The sequence below is a fragment of the Patiria miniata genome, unplaced genomic scaffold (assembly GCF_015706575.1).
Source record: "Patiria miniata isolate m_02_andy unplaced genomic scaffold, ASM1570657v1 HiC_scaffold_16, whole genome shotgun sequence".
Lineage (NCBI taxonomy): Eukaryota > Metazoa > Echinodermata > Asteroidea > Valvatida > Asterinidae > Patiria > Patiria miniata.
The window spans coordinates 8,500,569-8,520,515 of record NW_024037054.1 but is presented as its reverse complement, the minus strand read 5'-3'; the positions used below and the strand labels follow the sequence as shown (position 1 = coordinate 8,520,515).

Below are 19,947 nucleotides of genomic sequence, written 5' to 3'. Positions count from 1 at the left end.
AGAAAAAAAGAAAGAATGAAATTGCAAATTTGCAATCGAACCATGACTTGAAATAGCCAATTGAAGGAAAGATTAAATCAAAGTGTTTTGAACGTCAGTTAAAAGCTCACCCCATCAAAGATGCTATCCTCCACTGGACCATAGCTGGTTGTCACTACCTTAGGTGTCTCGCTCGCTGGTTTGGTCTTAGCTTCCCTCGATTTCTCTTCGGTACCTTCACTGGACTGGCTGCTACTTGTCCGTTTAGCCCTGGGCTTGGGGGCTGTGGGCGGAGGTGGTTTAATCCTGGCACAAAAAAGAAAAAGAAAATACGAGTTTGAAAATCTGGATGGCCCATCAATGGTTACTAAGGGAGAGTCGTTAAAGTTCAGGAACAGACATGAGATATTTTTCAGAGCTGTTATAGTCTGAAGTGAGACTTCTTGAATCTGATACAAAGATATCACTTATCTACATTGACAGACATCTGTTTCAATTGACAATATCATCCCGAACTGACTGAACTCAATTTCATCAACCAAATTAGCAAAACAACTTACTTGATAATTGTTGTCGAGTCACTGTTCCCCTTTTTCACTTCGTCTGAGACTTTTGCACCCGTCTCGTTAGCGTTGGCTTGATCCCTGGCCGTGGATTTTAGCGCAGCGCTCTTCAGCCCCTCCTTGCTGGACAAGACCTCCGCTAGCCGCGATACTGGGGCACTTGGAGCCGGCGTTGCCATGGTCTCCTGCTTGTCATCCAAGGATTTGTTAGATTTATGCTTCTCGTCCGATTTGGCGTCCTTCTCTTTGCGGCCTTTACGTGACCGGTTGCGACGCGCTTTCCTGTGGCCGCCATCGTTGCGAGGTCGTTTGGATGTGGAGCCTTCCTCCTCAGATGACCAGTCACTCTCATCCGCACTCTCATCTCCAACTATATATAAAAAGGGAACAAAAAAAACCCCAAGGATGTAAGATAAAAGAAAGATAAAAATCAGACAGCAAAATTTGTTGTCAAACCTAACTTCTGCACTATTTTAAAAATATTAGTCGACGAAAAAAAATCCTTTCTAACACACCACTGGCCACCCCAAAAAACACGGTTAATAGCCAAAACCTGATTTTCCCCCTGTTGGATTCATCTGAAAAAAAGAAGGCATCTTAATGATCATAACAAAAATTCCTTGGAGTCTCTCAAATTATAATTTGTAAGACTTTAAAAGTTCCCTACTTTATACCAATATTGCACGAGCGACCGATTCCAAACCTCGGCTGCATCAAATTAGCCACAGGTACCCGGCCTAGGTACAAAAGTCATACAGGAACACGAAAACCAGCTTTTTGGACCGTGGCGAAAACCTCGTGTGAACCCCGTATATGGCTGTTTTTGTACTCGGCCGATTGTGCACACGTGTATTGGCAATAGCGAACTAGAAAATCGGCCGTTTTGGCGTTTCCCATAGACACGCGCATTGTGCACGACCATATATGGGAGTTCGTGGAGCTAGAAAATCGGCCGTTTGGTCGTTTCCGATGGCCACGCGCATTGTGCACAACCATATGAAGTACACAATGATGAAAATACAGTCATTTATGCGGTTCAAGCTGACGCTGCATATTGTGTACCGTGTAATGGAGAGCTGCTGGGAACAAAAGTCAGCATTTTCGGGGTACAAACGGGATTGTTATAATCGTCAAAAACCTGGACTAAAGTGAACTACGGTGGCGCTTTATTTTGATTGAAGGTAAACAAAAACCCTGTAAAACCAGGGAGGTAGGACAAACAAACTTTGAAGAATTTCTGAAAAAGTGCTTTCACTTTTTCAGAAATTAACGATAGCATCATTTTCGGGAAAAGTTCCATACTCGGATGTCAATTTATCTGCTGCCAAACATATTTATTGTCACCTCACCTTGTCATTTGAACCAAAAGAAATCCAGGAAGCTGTGTAAAGGTGAAAAAAATGTACTCAAAATGTGTTTTTAGAGCACATTTTGGATGCATACGTCGTGCAGAACTAACTTGAAGCAGCCGGTCAAAACTGATTGTAGTGGCTGAAAAGACAGCGGAACGTTATACACGTGACATCAACAACCATGACGTCGCATGAGCCTGCCAATGATAGTGCAATACGTCATTATGAATATTTATTTTCTCATGAATATTTAGTTTATTTCAATGGATACTTCAAATACGTCCAAAGATTGATGATTGCAACAGCGATCGTGCGCGGCCTAGCGGTTAAGAGTCTCGTGTATCAAGCAAGCGTCAGAGGTTCGAATCCCGATGAAGTAACCCAGCAGGCACCAAACGTCAGACTGACGTTGTATAACGGTTGTACTATGGTCGCAACGTCAGATCAACCATTCCTAACCGAAAAACAACGTTGTTTTGGTAGACCAAAGAAAACGTTGTCATTATAACGTCTGCCAGACGTTGCTTTAGTGTCGGCAATTTAACGTCAGAATTTGACATAACAACAACGTCACAATGTAGTAGGAATTTGGTCACAAATAATACGTAACATAGTTTCAACCATGATATGACGTTGTTTTGTCAACGTCTTTACAACGGCCTGAAAAACAACGTTGTATTATTGTCATTATTATGGTTCCCTTCAAGACGTCACAATTATGTCATGTTTTCAACTAAGATATGACGTTCGCTTTCTAACGTCGTTTCAACAAATCAAAACACGACGTTGAATTGAGGTTGGCCGTTGGTTATAATATCTGACGTCGTACATATGTCATGCTTTCAACTAAAATGCAGCGTCCGTTTTTTACGTTTTTTCAACTACTAAAAAATTGACGTTGAATTATGGTCGGCTGCTGGTTACAATATTTGAAGTCGTTATGAGGTCATGTTTGCATCTAAGATATTACGCCCGTTTTCTAACGTCGTTTCCGCGATTCAAATAACGACGTTGAGTTCTGGTCAGGGGATGGTTAAAATATTTAACGTCGTTATTATGTCATGGTTTTCACCAAAATATAACGTCCGTTTTTGACGTTTTTTCAACGACTCCAAAAGCGAAGTTGAATTGTAGTCGGCTGCTGGTTATAATATTTGACGTCGTTATTAGGTTATGTTTTTAACCATGATATTACGTCCGTTTTCTAACGTCGTTTCGACGATTCAAATAACGACGTTGAATTCTGGTCAGGGGATGGTTAAAATATTTAACGTCGTTATTATGTCATGGTTTTCACAAAAAATATAGCGTCCGTTTTTGACGTTTTTTCAACGACTCCAATCGAGGTTTTATTGTGGTCAGCTGCTGGTTATAATATTTGAAGTCGTTATTATGAGGCCATGTTTGCATCTAAGATATTACGTCCGTTTTCTAACGTCGTTTCCACGATTCAAGTAACGACGCTGAATTCTGGTCAGGGGGTGGTTAAAACATTTAACGTCGTTATTATGTCATGGTTTTCCCCAAAATATAACGTCCGTTTTTGACGTTTTTTTCAACGACCCCAAAAGCGAGGTTTTATTGTGGTCAGCTGCTGGTTATAATATTTGACGTCGTTACTAGGTTGTGTTTTAACAATGATATTACGTCCGTTTTCTGACGTCGTTTCCACGACTCAAATAACGACGTTGAGTTCTGGTCAGGGGATGGTTAAAATATTTAACGTCGTTATTATGTCATGGTTTTGACATTTTTTTTTCAACTACTCGAACAGTGACGTTGGATTATGGTCGGTTGCTGGTTATAATATTTGAAGTCATTATTAAAGGTCATGTTTTCAACCATAGTTACGTCCGTTTTCTAACGTCCTTTCGACGATTCAAATAATGACGTTAAATTCTGGTCGATGGATGGTTAAAATATCTAACGTTGTCATTATGTCATGGTTTAAACCAAAATACAACATCCAAACGTACGTCTTGGCTCCGAGCCAAAATTCCTGCCCCGCGCGCTAAATGACCAAAACATCGCGCGCGCACCGCACGTGCGTGAGCATTATTTACGCCCTGTGTGTGACCTCTTGCATTCCATCCAATGCTACACGAGTCTAGCAACTTCGAAACAGCTCAGTTCGGGAAAAGACGTGGTGGGTCAAATGTCGAAGTTTTGTGGGCACATTGCAACAGTCATTGTCCTACAGTGTATGCCACTTGATGACAAGATCATGTTCCTGCTAATCTTAACTTCAAGTCAAGATACGACATCAGGATGTATGGGACAAGCACAAGATTCGATTGAACTGCAATTATCAAGATTAGTACGCAGGCGTACAATATGGTCGGCTTTTGCAATGTACCGGTCTGAAAAACGGTAAGTTTCTAATGCGATTGTTTCCGAGTTAGGGATTTGAAATTTCTTTTAAGGACGGGATCGAGTAGTCTTGAAATGTTATCCTGACAGTGATATGTACAATGGGTTCCCTTCTGTAGGCCTACTTACTTGTACATGTATAACATAAAAATTCAATGGAAAAATACTTCAACTTCTCATTGTTGAAAGTTGTTAATGTTTGACGCTATTGTCAATTCTTATTTCAAATTCAAAGTTACACTTACGGTGCCCTTTATTTAAACATTGAAATCTAGACAATCTAAGCTAATCAGCAGTCATGCATGTTCTGCCCGCCTTCCATCATCATGTCCAAGCTGCATTTAAGCCTAAAACTGCTGTCATTTAACGCACATCTCAACATGAGACATATTTCCTACACTATGTTGATCGATAACTTAAATATTCCAAATCTCACTACCGCACTAACTCAAATGAGGACCTTGTGATGCTTGCAGTTTTTAAAATTTTTATATTCCGCTGCACTTAAATTGGCTTACATAAAGAATCTATTTTGTTTTAATTATTTACGAGTCACAAAAAAATATTTTTGAATGTGTTGGTATTCAAGAAAATTCACAATTTCATTTGGAACATCTCCTTTTAATTTTCCAGCTCATCTCTGCTCTTTGCAATTGATGGAGAAGAAACATACTACCCAAGCCCTACCATACGTGTCAACAATCATCAGAGAAAACATCAAGATCGACGGCCTGATGTCTTCTACCTCCACACATATTCAAAAAAGAGATTAGATCTCATGTCTGTGTTTTAGACGTCTAAATAAATTACACTTTCAACCATTAACTGACCTAAATTCAACAAAGAATCTGACGTCCTGTCGACGTCCATTTAACCAGTTAATCATGGTCAGACTGACGTCATGATTTGACCATATACGGATGTTAGATTTTGGTCATGTTTTCAACGTCTAAAAAACTTTCAAAATCAATTATAAAATGACCAAAATCTGACCATGAAATCAGACGTCAGATTAACGTCAATCAAACCAGTAGGATTGACGTCACAACCCGACCATAAACAGACGTTATTATTTGGTCAGATTTCAACGTCTAAATAACTTACAAAATCAATCATTAGATGACCAAAATCTGACCATGAAATCTGACGTCAGTTTAACGTCAATCAAATCAGTAGGATTGACGTCACAACTCGACCATAAACAGACGTTATTATTTGGTCAGATTTCAACGTCTAAATAACTTACAAAATCAATCATCAAATGACCAAAATCTGACCATGAAATCTGACGTCAGTTTAACGTCAATAAAACCAGTAGGATTGACGTCACAACTCGACCATAAACAGACGTTATTATTTGGTCAGATTTCGACGTCTAACTGACTTTCATAATCAATTATAAAAGGACCAAAATCCAACGTCAGTATTGGTCAGAATCAAACGTCGCTTGGACGTTAAACCGACCAAAAATGCCTGCTGGGAAGTGACTGATTAATAAATTGAAATTAAGGAAAGGAGAGGGTGAGAGTAGAGGAGGGAAAGTGGAGGAATAACCATAAAAGATGTAACTTTTGGCGATAGAAAATTAATTGAAAAAAGTGACGTCCGAGTATGGAAATTTTTCCAAACCAGTCATTTGTGTACTGTTTAGTGAATAGTGAAAGAGTCATTCAATGAAATTTCTTGAGTTCAAAACTTTTGTTACCGTGACTTTATTCCACTAAATGCTTTGAGTTGACTGAGAAGATTGTGAACGAACTGAACCGGTTCAAGAACTTAGAAGTAAAGTGTTGCTTGATCATGATGTGAACTCTAGTTGAGGCCTTAGCCTTAATAGTGGGGCCGCGCACTGGAGTAGACTCTGTGTTCAGAGTCTACTCCAGTGCGGGGCCATAGGGCTACATATACTTGAGGCTTATTTGTTGAAATTTAAAGGGAAAATACAACATTTGCAAACATCGAAGAATAAAGCTACCAAGTTTTTACGAAATACCTTACTAGGATGTTGGTAAATGACAGTCTTAAGCACCCTGTAAAATTATGGCACCTGGTGTCAAGTCATTTTCAAGAAAATGGTATTTTTGTATACATTTCCAACGGTGGTCGGCCGACCACCGTTGGAAAAACCTAACTATTTTTCAACTACTGCTCCTAATTTACAATTTTTTCAGTCCAAATGTTGTTTGCTATTGGTTACATGTTATGATGAACGGGTGCAGGCCAGCTAGACTGGTTCTAATACCTTACAATTTTCCGACATCTATAAATTGATCCATTTTATCTTTAGTGGAGTCAGGGAACCAGACTACTTAAACATTTTAGTTTTTCTTGATTTTTCCAGCATTTTCGAGCACAAAACTTCAAACATGTCAGTTAAACAATATTTGATCTATTATACTAACCCCTCAAATAGTTTATTTCTGAAAATTACAGCAAAAGCCAATGATGTACATTCCCTTTAATGATGGAACAAATTAATAGGAAATGAAACAATGTAATTGTTGGGCACGTTGGGTTGATGTACCATTGGGCAATCGCGTTGCGCTATCGGTCGATCACGACACTATCAATATCATCAGTCGATCCTGCTGCCACAAGTCGAACACCTTTTCTTTCTTATTCACAACTCTGGAGGATTATTTTGAAAGGTAAGTAAAGTCCGAGATATTCGTACAGAATCGACCCATCGGGCAACGTGATCGACCGATCACACAGATCGACCAATTGCACCCAACGTAATTGAAAATAACAGTTAGTTTGAGGAAACTTTAGTGAAATTAATAAAAACAACTATGGCCATATAAAATAACAAAAACAAAAGCTGTTTCGGTGTGTACACTGAAACAGCTAAAAATACATTCCTTCCAAACTACAAAAATATTACTTTGACAAGTAGGGCCCTGAGTTTGTCAAAGCCCTATTTATTGTGCCATCAGCCTTGGGTACATATTTGCTATTATTCGAGAATAATTTCCATTTGGATAAGCATAAAAGACTACCAGTAGCTACCTTTGTATAGTGGGATGCATTCACTGTTTTATGTCTGCTACGAATATATTTATACATGGGTCATTCTATAAATATAGGGTCTGAGTCCAAACTGTCACTTTTCCTGTCCCTGTTACCTTGGTACTTTGTAATTTTATTTCAAGTATCATTAAGAATGACTGCAAACGATATTTTATTTGTTGGGTAGGTAGCGGTAGTTTACTATTCTGTATTCATAATCACTCTTGGAGGATGACTGCATTAAGGAGTGCATCAGAATTATAAAATCATAGATGTCAGATGTAACAGGGACAGGAAAAAGTGGACCCTTAATTTATAGAATGACCCACATGTATTACATCTAGACAATATTCACAGACTACTAAAAACGAAAAATGGAAGATTTTATAATTGGTGCTTTATTTACATGAAAGCATTATAAATCCTGCAGCTCATATCAAGAATGCCTCACACTTAAACAGCGCGCACACTGGCTTAGCTTTAATATAAAAATCAATGAATCACGACTTAAATTAATGCACACATGAGCCTGTGACTTTAAACACCTAGTCAGGTTCGCGCTCGTCACGCATAAAGTCATCCAATCCACGGCCATACATAAGTAGTCACTGTTCAGCATACATTCATGTACCCAAGTCATTCCTAACAAAGGATCGTAACACGTCATTTCAAATTAATTGCATTAGATACAATATGATTCTCGACTGAAAATTCCAGCACATTATGATCAAACAGCTGGATATACACAGAGACGAAACTGTCACTCTGTCTTAATTAATCAGGTGAAGGCAAGTATGTACCGGTGCTTGTTAACACTAACTGAAGTCAACAAGTCTTAATTAAAAATGAAAACGCCTGAATCATCCTAGGATCTCACTTGCAGCAAGGATAGTAATGAAATGCAGAACATTAGATTACCCTCCAACAGCTAGAGGCCTATAAATCCTATTGGAAGGCCATATTTAAATGGCACTCTGCTTGCAGTTTGAGGCATGTGTAGCAGCGGCAAGTTGTAAAATCCAAAGATCAAATGAAATGATAGACCCTACCAGTTCCATTCAGCAACATCCATTTCTCAAAGTTACTACTGACTGATCTACACAAACCTTGACTTCTGCGTCGAATACTGTTAACTCTCGCCTCCAACCGACAACGCAAAGATTGAGCCGTTGATCTAACGGGCAGGGTTCGAATCCTACCATAAGCACTGCGGGTCAGCTCGGACACCCGGGAGTATGCTTGTCCAGGTAGCTTTTTAACAGTGGCTAAATAGGCATCCATTGAGCATTCGGAAAATGGAAATAATGTGCCTTTGAGTCTACTAATTGTAGCAACTTCATTTCTGCTCCAAACAATCGGCACAACTGAACAGAAATTATTCCCACAGAAGTTCCTTGTTCATTTCCTTCCCTGGACTGACACGCATCCATATTCCTACTTTCTGTTCTAGATGGTATTTGCTAAAGTGACATGAAAACTAACAAATGGCAGATAAGCAACTGCAGAAGTAGTTGTTGATATCCACACACAATGCACATTATACTCGATTTCAAAACAGTTTTTTTAGTTTCGCACAATTGATATATATTTACTTTCTGCCACATGATCTGCTTTTGGTATCAGACCAAACTTGACATATCTTTGAAATGATATTTGACAAAATTGGCAGCTGGGTTTTCATTCAATTCAAGGAATTACAGGGGACGTATATGTGGTGCATATAACAGAAGAAACGTTGCCTGTCCTGAACACCCTGAACTACACTGGCTCTGGAGGAAAATCTGCCATAAATTTCACAGTATTGCCAGAGGTTCTTTTTGGGACAGTGCATATTTCTTTTTGTGATGTGAAAATTTGCAGAAATCGTGGAACAAATATGCAAAATAGAGAAAACAAAATCACAGGAAAAAAAAACAGTGTTCTACTAACAGGTTCACAATATCGCAAGAAAATCTAATCTGATTTAATTTCAGAGCCTTGGGCAAAAGTGATTAATTATATTACAATGCAGTCAGTGTATGAGCAATTTTGAGCATAATTCATACTCGTTCACAATTTGCTCTGAAAGGTACTTTATAATGGATGATACTATGTTTGCCTTTGTGAAAGACCCTGCTTAAATAGTAAGCTCACTAACCATCACAAATATGCATAAAATATTTGTTAACCCCCCCCCCCCGAAAAAAAATCTTAAACCTTTCCCCTTTAAAACATTAAACTGCTAAAACTAATTACATTTGTTCCACTTCAAAAACCTTTGCATGAAACTAATTTTGGTCTTTTTATAATGTGCTTCATGTCTGAGCTGAGATTGTTTGCTCAAAAGATTATCTTGGTGTGAGCTCATTAACATATAACGGGAGCCTGTCTAGCTGTAGTCACATTCAACACCTACTCATAGGATACACATGTACAGCAATTAAACGAAAGTGTTGAATAACAACTGTAAATCTTCTTTATCAACTTCAGAATTCTGCACATTGTCTTATATGGTTTACAAGGAAAAAGCCAATTAAAATAAACAGTGAAGTTGGTGATAATATTTTATATGTTTCACATATAATTTTTTTCTAGCCATAATAGCTAGCATGAGAATGCTATTCAACTAAATTAATGATCTACTTTCCTAAACACTCATTTCACAAAATTGCCCATTTACAATCATGAAAACGAGACTTGCGTGGGACACCCCCCCCCCCCCCCCCCCCCCCCGGGATAGTTTGTGTGACTGCACCCCCACCCCCCACCGGATCTGCCACTCGGAGTCTGCAGTCAACACACTCTGAGATCAAGTCACAAGGGAAACATAGCAAGCATATGTTAGGTAGGCGATGTTTTGATTACGAGATGACAAGCTCATGTAGTTGATGACTAGGACCGAAAAATTCAAGACTTTGGAGATATAGTACAAATCTCTTCAAATCCCGTACATTTAGCCATTTCATATTATTGGCAGCACAGTCTACATGACAATAATTTATGGTTTCTAAATTGAGAGTGCGTGATGAATGGATTCTGCAGTGGTTGGATAATAAGTGATTTTGTGTTCACCCAATTCACACATCTGGACGCTGTTAATATTAAACCCAAATCAATATCACGGTTCTTCGGATGAAAGAGTCAATTAATAATTTCACACTAATGCGTACCAGCAATTGAATAGCCGTAAAACCATGCATTCACCACATATTGACTTGACTAACATTTCTGTATTTCCATAGTGACATAGTATGTGTCACATTAACTGCTCAAGCAATTAAAAAGCCAAAAATAAACTAATCTCCTTTTTTATGGGGTTGGGGGTAGACTGTTGTCACAATACTCAATTTCCTGGCTATATTGTATTTAACTTATTTATTTTGTCGCCTTTCTGTCTGCAGCTGTTTTGCGTCCATTAAGCTACAGTTTATAAAAAATGGACAAGTCAGTTTTTTGGGGGAAAACAATTGGATTGCATAATGGTTTTCACTCTGAATTTGCTTATTGCTTATTTGTCTTTGCTGACATAATGTAAAATGCTGACATTAAAAAAAAGTAAAATTTTACTCGACTCATGAAAAACGGAAGACATTTTCTTCTTAGATCTTGTTGACCTAGGCCAAGAGAAGTACAACATTTGCAAACAAAAACCTATTCCTCAGGCTGTCTGAATCTGTAGGATTCAGCAGGATTTTCACTTAGCTTTTGATGGATTCTGTTGGAATCAGCGTGGTTCCTACAGAGAATATCTGGTGGGTTATAGGCCAAGTGTTTTTAACCTAATTTGCTTATTGCTGACATAATGTAAAATGCTGACATTAAAAAAAGTAAATTTTGCACGACTCATGAAAAACGGAAGACACTTTCTTCTTAGATCTTCTTAACCTCGGTCTACAGAAGTACAATGTAAACAAAAACCTATTCCTCGGGCTGTCTGAATCTGTAGGATTCAGAAGGCTTTGCACTTAGCTTTTGATGGATTCTGTTGGAATCAGCGTGGTTCCTACAGAGAATGGGTTATAGGGTAAATGAACAACATACCATCTTCCGACAACGTGTCCCATCCATGCAGCAAACGGTTGATGAATGACACAAATCGCTGTGGCAACTCCAATATGGCCGAAAATGCCATGGCCGGCGCTGGCTCTCAAGCGACACTTTCACCAAGTGGCATGCAAAAAGGGAAATTTTGTTTGTACTCCAATTGGGTCAGAGCATGCAGGGTAGAGACTAGAGTCACAATAGGTATCATTCAGTAAGACAGTTAGTCGAGGGTTTCCACAAGACGTCCTGAAGGAGGAACTAAGTCACAAACTGGATGTTTCATCCATAGGGGGGTTGGTCATGCAAAGTCTTTAGGGATGCAAGTTAAGTCCACCATACCTGAAATTAAAAGACAATGAAATGCTGTTAATTATTCAGTTTCTGAGGGGTTTTTTTTCTTTTAGAATATTGCTGTGCACATCGTGAGATATATGTTTAAGAAAGACATGCCCATCTTCCAGTCATAATTAACCATGTAATCGTCACTACATTTATTGTTTTATAGGTGATGATGTGATGTGCTCGGGCATGTAAAATTCATAAACCTGAACTATTTTACTTATTTTTGTATTATTTTAAGTATCACGAGAAGCCTAATCAAGGATTAATCCATGTTTTCCCTCAGGTCTCATCCTAGAGCTTCCAAGAAAGGAAATATCCAATTTAGATGTGAGAGGATCACACCAGGTAGTTCTGAAGGAAACCTATGATCAAGTAGGAGTTGACAAACTCAATCTTTATGATGAACTAAGGTAGGGTTTGAACCTCTGTCCCAGAAATGGAAGATGTGGCAAGAACCACTGTACCAGCTATAGACCAATCTGTCAGTATAGGCCCTATATTGAAGGAGTCCCCATCAATGGTGAAAGCATTGTGATAGCTATTGTACAGATAATCTGTCACGGAGCAGTTGCTGTGAACAATAGCGTACATAATGGTTTCTCCATTATAGGGGGCCTCATGGGTGCATGGGGATCACGTGCCCATGTTCATGGAACAACCCACTGTATATCACCGAGGCCCCCTTCAATGGCGACATCATTGTAACAGCTGTACCGTAGATAATCCGTCACAGTGAAGTTGCTTTGTGCAATACCTGACACAATGCTTTTCATAGGTACACGACAAAACAACAATGACAGTGACATTGAGTCAATCATAATGGCTGCCTGGCTGCGATTATCGGCGGCAGATGATGGAATTACAATATAATCTGATTATAAAGCTGGCTTGTCAGGACAGATTATCGTATTGGTAGCGCTGAGCTATGATACATCATGGCCAGAGGTGAACAGAAATATGCAAAATAATGAGATACAAAGCAGAACCTACATCTCAATGCAAAATTCTCACCAGAAGAAAATAAACAAAATCCAAATATAATTCTGGACCAGAACTGAGGAAGATGCAAATCTGATTATGTTTGAAGATGAACAAAATTTGTAGACCTGTTTTAAATTAGAATTTGGTAAATTATAAAATTCTAAAATTTCATTGAATATTGTTATAAATGTTGGCAATTCTAATTATCCAATTCATTTTGAAAACTGGCAGGATGCAGAAATGAATGCCACACTAGAGCACACACCCCACCCTGGCCCCATCCCCACTACCACCTTTCCCCTTTGACATACATGTAACCATGAATGACAATTGTGAACATTGCATCCATAATAAAAAATAAATAAATAAAAAACTCAATGGCCATATCAATCATTTCCATGTTTCCTGTCTGACCTTATGAACCATCATCACTGCAAATTGATGTTCCAAATCCTGAAAATGTTCCTGTGTGAGCATTAATTCTAGGGTTTCTCAATCCTACTGAGTGTATATAAAATAGGGAGCATACAATTAATAAGAAAATCCAATTAATGTTGTTAACAGATTTTTAATTTTGAGAATGTTGACGTCTGAAGAGTCGGTAAAGTTGGCCTAATTTTATTTATTTGGCAGTGAAATTTTTTTTTATTGGGGGGAAATGAATTTTTAACATTACACCAGAACAACTCTTACAAATTATTTTAATCGAAAACTAGAAATCTTACTTAGATACAAAAACATGTACAGTGTAAATGTGTCAAATTATTATTGGGGTTGCAGTGAGAATATTTTATGCATGTTCTCGGTTCAGAATTCATTGCCTGAAGGCAATACATGCATGTGATAAAATATGCAGGAAATTATTCCTGATGTGAGTGCAGACATGACACATAGCTTACCTGTACGGCCGAGCACAACGGTATAATGCAGGCAGAAATTGAGGCTCTTAACAACGTGTTCAAAGTACAACATGCGTTTGGATTCTACGGGATATGGCCAAACCACTGCATTCAAAATCATCTCTCCGTACAGAATGAATATTGTCTGTCTTGTACCGGTACCAGCATCAACAGATACTGGTACACTCCAATAACTAAAGCCTAAAAATGACTGGCACGAATCACAAAATCTCTAGTTTACATCACATCTGTAGAACAGTCGAGAGTATGATACAAACATGTAGTACCACAGACATACATGCATGCTGCTGGCACAGAGAGGTCGTTGATGGCAGCGCTGTGTGTGTTATCATGTGAAGAGCTGAACTCTTCATCATAACAGGGACTGAGACAGACAATGGGGACTCCCTGCATCATTGAATGTAATGATGCAAGGCGCCAGTGACTGACTTGTGAGGCTTTTGTGATGGGAACAAAACCTGGGAGGTCATAGCCTTTTGTGTTTGAAAGCCACAAAAGATCCTTCTCAGCTGGGGGTCATTGAAACCAAGTGGCCAGGAAATGATGCTGCTGAGAATTTATTCATTTCCTGGTCGGGTCACAAATAAATTAGGGGAGGGGGTCGGGTAATGGGAGAAAAAGAGGTGGGAATGTGCATAGTGATTACTAACTCAATTTATAATATTTTAATGCCTTGCGTCACCCATGCCTGGAAGAAAGTGTCTCTGGTGGTTTTATAGTTTTTGTGTGATATTGTGTCTTCAAATTGCTAAACAAGCATTTGCTAACTTGTTTGCAAACAATTAATCCATGGAGATGTTTGTTAAGATTGTAGTCATTGGAGGTTTCTGTAAGGAAACCCTAGAAATGTTTTTAATTTAAATGTTAAAATGAATTGAGATAAGTCAATCATTTTTTACAAATTGACGACAACATAGTTCAGGAGTCATTCAACATTTTAATTAAAGATAATTTCAAAAGACTGCCCTCGTGAAGTGTTCTATTGAAGAATTTTAAAACAACAGATTTTGAAGTAATAATTACAAATTAAACATGATCCAAACATAATTCAATATAAAAGTTGTGTGATTTTCAGCAAATGTTGATGTGACATGTCCTGTTTTATCCTCGGCAAAAGTACTGCATGATAGAGAGGAAAATCAACTGTGGAATTATTGTTCATTTTTGTCCCAGAACAGATGCATGTTTTAAACTAGAAGCTAAAACAGTAATGATTATGTCAATATGTATAGCTCATACATATAGACACAAAGCACATACTGTACATCCCTGAATACAACACTCCTACCATAAATTAGTACACAGACATAAGTACACTTACTCTTACCATATAAATATGTACACAGATACAAACTATACAAAACCAAACCCCATCAGTAATTATGTACTGAAAAAAAGAAAAGTAAACAAAAACAGACAAAACTCAACCTACCATATTGTCTTGTGTATGAGGCCTTTCAATGGTATTAGTTGGAACTGAAGCTGGTATTTTGTGGCGACCACATCAAAATGAGCAGGAAACAAAATATGTCTGTTGGGAATACCCAGGTAAAAATATAGAGCTAGTTGTGTTGCACTTTGGTCAAGCCGTCGTGTTTGTATCAGTCATAACTAAATTTAGCTACCTACTACAAAGGAAACACCATGCTACGTGTAGTAATACCCGTTTCATACGGGGTTTCCCATTTAAGGGCATATATTCTATAAGCCGTGTTGATTCAGCCGGATTTGAATGGCTGAAGCGGTTTGTTGTCGACATTTTTCTTGTCCCAATTTCCCTGTTTGGAACAAAATGAGGGCAGAGTGCAATATGTATCCTGGAAGAATTGTTTACTCTTCGTGGTTGAACACAATACAGAATTTTTAATTATTGATTTTTATCCTGTGCAATTCTATTTATTGAGTTTTTAGTCAGCAAGTGTAAAAGTAACAAACGCTTTACATTGTTTTGTTTTTTAAAAGAATGAAGAAATTTATATGTGTGGTCCTGTTCTTTATAAAGTGTATTTTTTCAAACCTGTTCGCACGGTCCAATGAAAGTATACGGTCATAAAAAATTAAACACCCAAAACATCCATGACAGGATTAATGATACCAAATAAAAGCTTTTAAGCATGCTCCTTTACATTCACACAGTTAGCAGCAAACCAGATAGATTTTTTTTTAGCTGCAAAAGTGATCCTACCACAACAAAGTTGTGAAAACCTTTTTATTTTGAAATATCCAAAATTAAGTGATGAAGAAATGAAAGGCCTAGAGGGGACGCTTTAACCAGGCTTGAGACAACTTTGGTCACTGATTAACGTGCTCGTTGAGTCTACTCAATAACTTGACTGACAAGCAACCCAAATAAAGAACCCTACCAATTTACTTAAAGAACAACATCCTCACATCTTACCTTCACTCTGGGACCGATGGTCCTGGGTATAAAAAATACTCTGGATGAACATGTAGAACCGCTGAGGCAGACTGAACAGAAATTCCATCGCTTCGACAAGAACCTCTACAAACCCTCACACAGATGGCAACCAAAGCAAGACACTCAAAAGGAATCCTAGAAATCTTGACCAACTCCACAAAGGGACCAGTGAGTGATGGCCTAATGAAAAACTAGGAATAAATTTGAGAATACCAAGACCATTCTTCCGGTGATATGTCATGCAGATGATGTGATGTCATGAACTTGTGGCAACTTGGCATCTCTGAAGGTCAGTGACTAAAGCAGATGCTGCGTGATGGTGCTATGGTATCAATTATCAATGACTATATCAATTATCATTATTGATACAATTGCTAAACATGAATCTAAAAAAAAGGATGCAAACCCTGCCAAAGTGAACGTTTTTTTAAAACCCTCCCCCTCCCCCTAACAAAAAAATTGAAGTGACAGTCACATAAAAGATGAGACAAACATATCACGTTTCACAATCACGACAAATCTGAGATGCAATCCAACTCACTACACTCAACCGACTTCTCCCAACACACTGGCTGCATTTGGCCTGCTACATTCCTATTCCATGATTAATCATAGGGTATTAATAGCCAAGACACGAACCCAAAACATTCTCAAAGAAATTCAACCCACGGTGTAAGAGTTCGATTTCTTTATTTCAGTGTGAGAAAAAGATCCACAAGGATATTTAATCGGACGGCTACGGATCATTGTATCCTGAGGAATGTAGGGAGGGAGTATAAGAAAATGAAAAAGAGAAGGAGAATCTTTTTTAAAGGGTTATCAGAAATTCTCCTGGACGAACCCCAGTTGGTTACTTTGTAACAACAATTACATCTAATCAGCGCCTGTCACACTGTCTATTTATTTTTAAAACCTTTTCGAATGTGAAGTCATTTATTTATTGTATAACATATAGTAATAATAGATAATGTCACTAAATTTCCCTTTTTTGGGGGTGGGGCAAACTAGTTAGGTTTTTTATACTTATAGATTGTATTTTTTATTCTGTGCAGAGACTTGTAAAACTTTTTTATCTGGATCTGGGGACAACAAATGTTTGTTGAAATTGTTTCATTTTACAGAACTTCATTACTCAAAAAGTCAAAATGCATTTTCAGTTTGTAGAATTTGTAGAATTGTGACAACAAGCATCTCATATAAGCACCAGTTCATCAATGCCTTATTTGGAAGCAGAATTTTACATCCTTTACCATATTAAAAAAAAAAACTTTTACTGGCAGGGAATTAAAAAAGGGTGTGGGAACATTTAGAAAACAAATTGCATGATTCTCTTTCTAGACATTGGCACTGATTCACAAAAGCAATTCCTCTTCCAGCCTTTAAATTACGAATATTGGGCATGCTCGCAATCGTGACATACAGCTAAGGTTTCGTCATAATCCTGACACAAGGACACTCTCGGAAGGCAAATATAATATTCCCAAAGTTGAGGATTGCGTTTCGTGTAATTTGGAAAGCTCTGCATCAGACACTATTTCGACTTGACGGTTATGGCCACTTTTGCAAGAAATGGGTCATTTCACGTTATTTGGTTTTGCAATTATTTGATTTCCAGCACAGTAATCCAGAGGTCACACATTTATATCTTCCTCCAGTCAGTGTCCTTGTTCAACTTTCTAATTGTTTGATTTTCCTCAGATTGTTTTTCCAAGTGGACTTTTTAAAAAATTTGTCTCAGATCTCAGGAAAAAACCTTGGTAAATATTTTTAGACAAGCAGAGCATGTCCGTGTCTTGCATGCATTCGGTCAAAATGTCACTGTCCGTTTCTACAAATACTTCCTCCTCGATTGGTCACTTCCTAACGCAAACTACGGTGGTATGAATCATGATTAATACGGGGGGGGGGGGGGATATCGTTACTGTCAAAATGGATGCACAGCAGTCAAATAGACACTCCCCCCCCCCCCCCCAACCCCCAACCCCTCACTCCATGGACCAGGGAAACCAGAAAGCAACTCCTCATGGAATCATCAGCAGTCGAGAATACTCAATTTTTTTAAGAACAACCGAAAGTTGCAGGTTTCACACCCCCCCCCCCTTCCTCCCCTGGTACTTTCTCACTTGGCCAGGCTAAGACAAACTTCTAAAATCTAAGGAGACTCATGTTACAGTGGAGCTATAGCTTGCACTTTAGGACAACAAAGATATGAAAGTAATATGTGGCATCATTATCATGTGGCAATTTTTTTGGGGGGGGGGGGGGACTGAACAAGTAAATCCAAAGTGAACTATGAGTTTATTTTCTTCAATTATTCAAGTGTATATTGTATACAATTGTATCGAGCAACTGAACAGCTTTTGGAAATTGTTCTGCGGTCAGGCACTTAAGATGAGTTATCCCCACAAGCTTGTCTTAAAACTGAAGAGAGACATTTTTATACAACATACATGTAGATATTTGTTCTTGAGAACAAATAAAAGAGTGTTAAACAAATGGCATAACTTGGGGAGGGGTGAGAGAGAATAAAATTAATGGAGAAAAAATGATAGCAAAAAGGTTAGAGTTCAGTGCTCTCTCATGTTAATCCTTAAAATTAAAACAGACTGATTGCACTGACACAGTATAGTCACAGACTTTTCCTTCAGTATGACAAAACGGAACAAACTTGACGCCTCTGACTTCATGAAAAAAGTTCAGTTACGCAAAAGTGACAAAACACGCTACCAAAAGGAAGTTGTCAATGGACTCGATCAGAATGCATGATTCCTGCTGTCAGTGTGCCGAGTTTGTTGACGTATACGACCCTTAGGTGATTGGATAGTCCGTTCTTAATCCTGTTCTTCCGACCAAAGATCAGCGATGACTTCTAGGGTAAGTCACCTCAAGACCCTTTTGACAAAACCTGAGTTGTGGTTTTAATCAAAGGCAAAAACATTAACACTGTTTGATTACTTGTCAAACTCTTACCAACCGGTACTACAAGTGCCAAACACAGTCTTTAACATAGACATAAATCCTGGGGGAGGGGAGGGGGAAGGAGTTATTCCCCCCCCCCCCCCCCCCACACACACACACCCATTTTGACCAGGGGGATGAGCCATTGCATCATCTCCCAGAATTTTGTGCTGAGAAAAAAAATGCAGATTTTGGTTGTCTTGTAACTTTTCTGCAGTCCAACCCCAAACCCCCCCCCCCTTTTTAGCATTTCCAAAACTGGGCAATTTTAGGATTTTTGGTCATCCCCTAATTGCCGACACGGATTTATGCTACTGATCTTGAAACAAGAAAATCAAAAGATACCCGGTAGGACTTCTATACACATTATGCAAGTGAATCCATGGGTTCTATCTACCTAATTAGTTGGGGGGGTTTTGGGGGGGAGGGGCAGTCCCCTCCCATTTTCCTGGGTCTGCTTTAATTTGCTAAGTAACCATGCGCTTGCTCACTCATAGTGATTATGTTTCCTCTTCTAATTAACAACCATCCCACGGATAGTGCTCATGTAATTCTCAAGGTCAGGACAAACCTCAAGCTGTTCTACAAGATGTTGCCAAGAAAACGATTTGAGTCAAGGAGTAGTTGACACGCAACCTAAACTTCAAGCACAGGTCAATATTAATCTAATCCCATACCAATCAAAAGTTATGCTTCATCAAATTAAGTCACAAACTTTTCCAATTAATTGTGAAAAGTCATAGTTCATCGCCTGTTATGTGTGAACCAACTTCTGATTATATCAGCAGTTGCTGATGATATCAGCAGATATCCTTTGACGCCACTGTATTTTCTACTTCTTACATTAGCCATTGCAAATATAAGAAGGGGCGATATAAGAAGCTGATATAAGAAGGGGTGGTCTAATGGTTAAGGGCCATAACTTTGGATCATCAGGTTGTGGGTTCGAGTCTGCCAGGGATTTTTTTCCATCCCCCAAATTGTCAATTTTCTTTCTTTCATCACTTTTTGTCAAGTCTTGTACTTCTCAA

The 19,947-nt window shown here is 38.5% G+C and overlaps 1 protein-coding gene across 1 annotated transcript in view; it reads right to left on the bottom strand.

The window, feature by feature from the left end:
- Window positions 1-19,947, bottom strand: part of LOC119723231 (probable GPI-anchored adhesin-like protein PGA55) — a 38,044-nt gene that overhangs the window by 1,882 nt on the left and 16,215 nt on the right. Inside the window, exons 11-12 of the mRNA XM_038193794.1 lie at window positions 540-912; window positions 111-285 (exon numbers count right to left, since the gene is read on the bottom strand). Of these exons, the coding sequence (XP_038049722.1) occupies window positions 111-285; window positions 540-912 (548 nt within the window). The remainder of the gene's footprint in view (window positions 1-110; window positions 286-539; window positions 913-19,947) is intronic.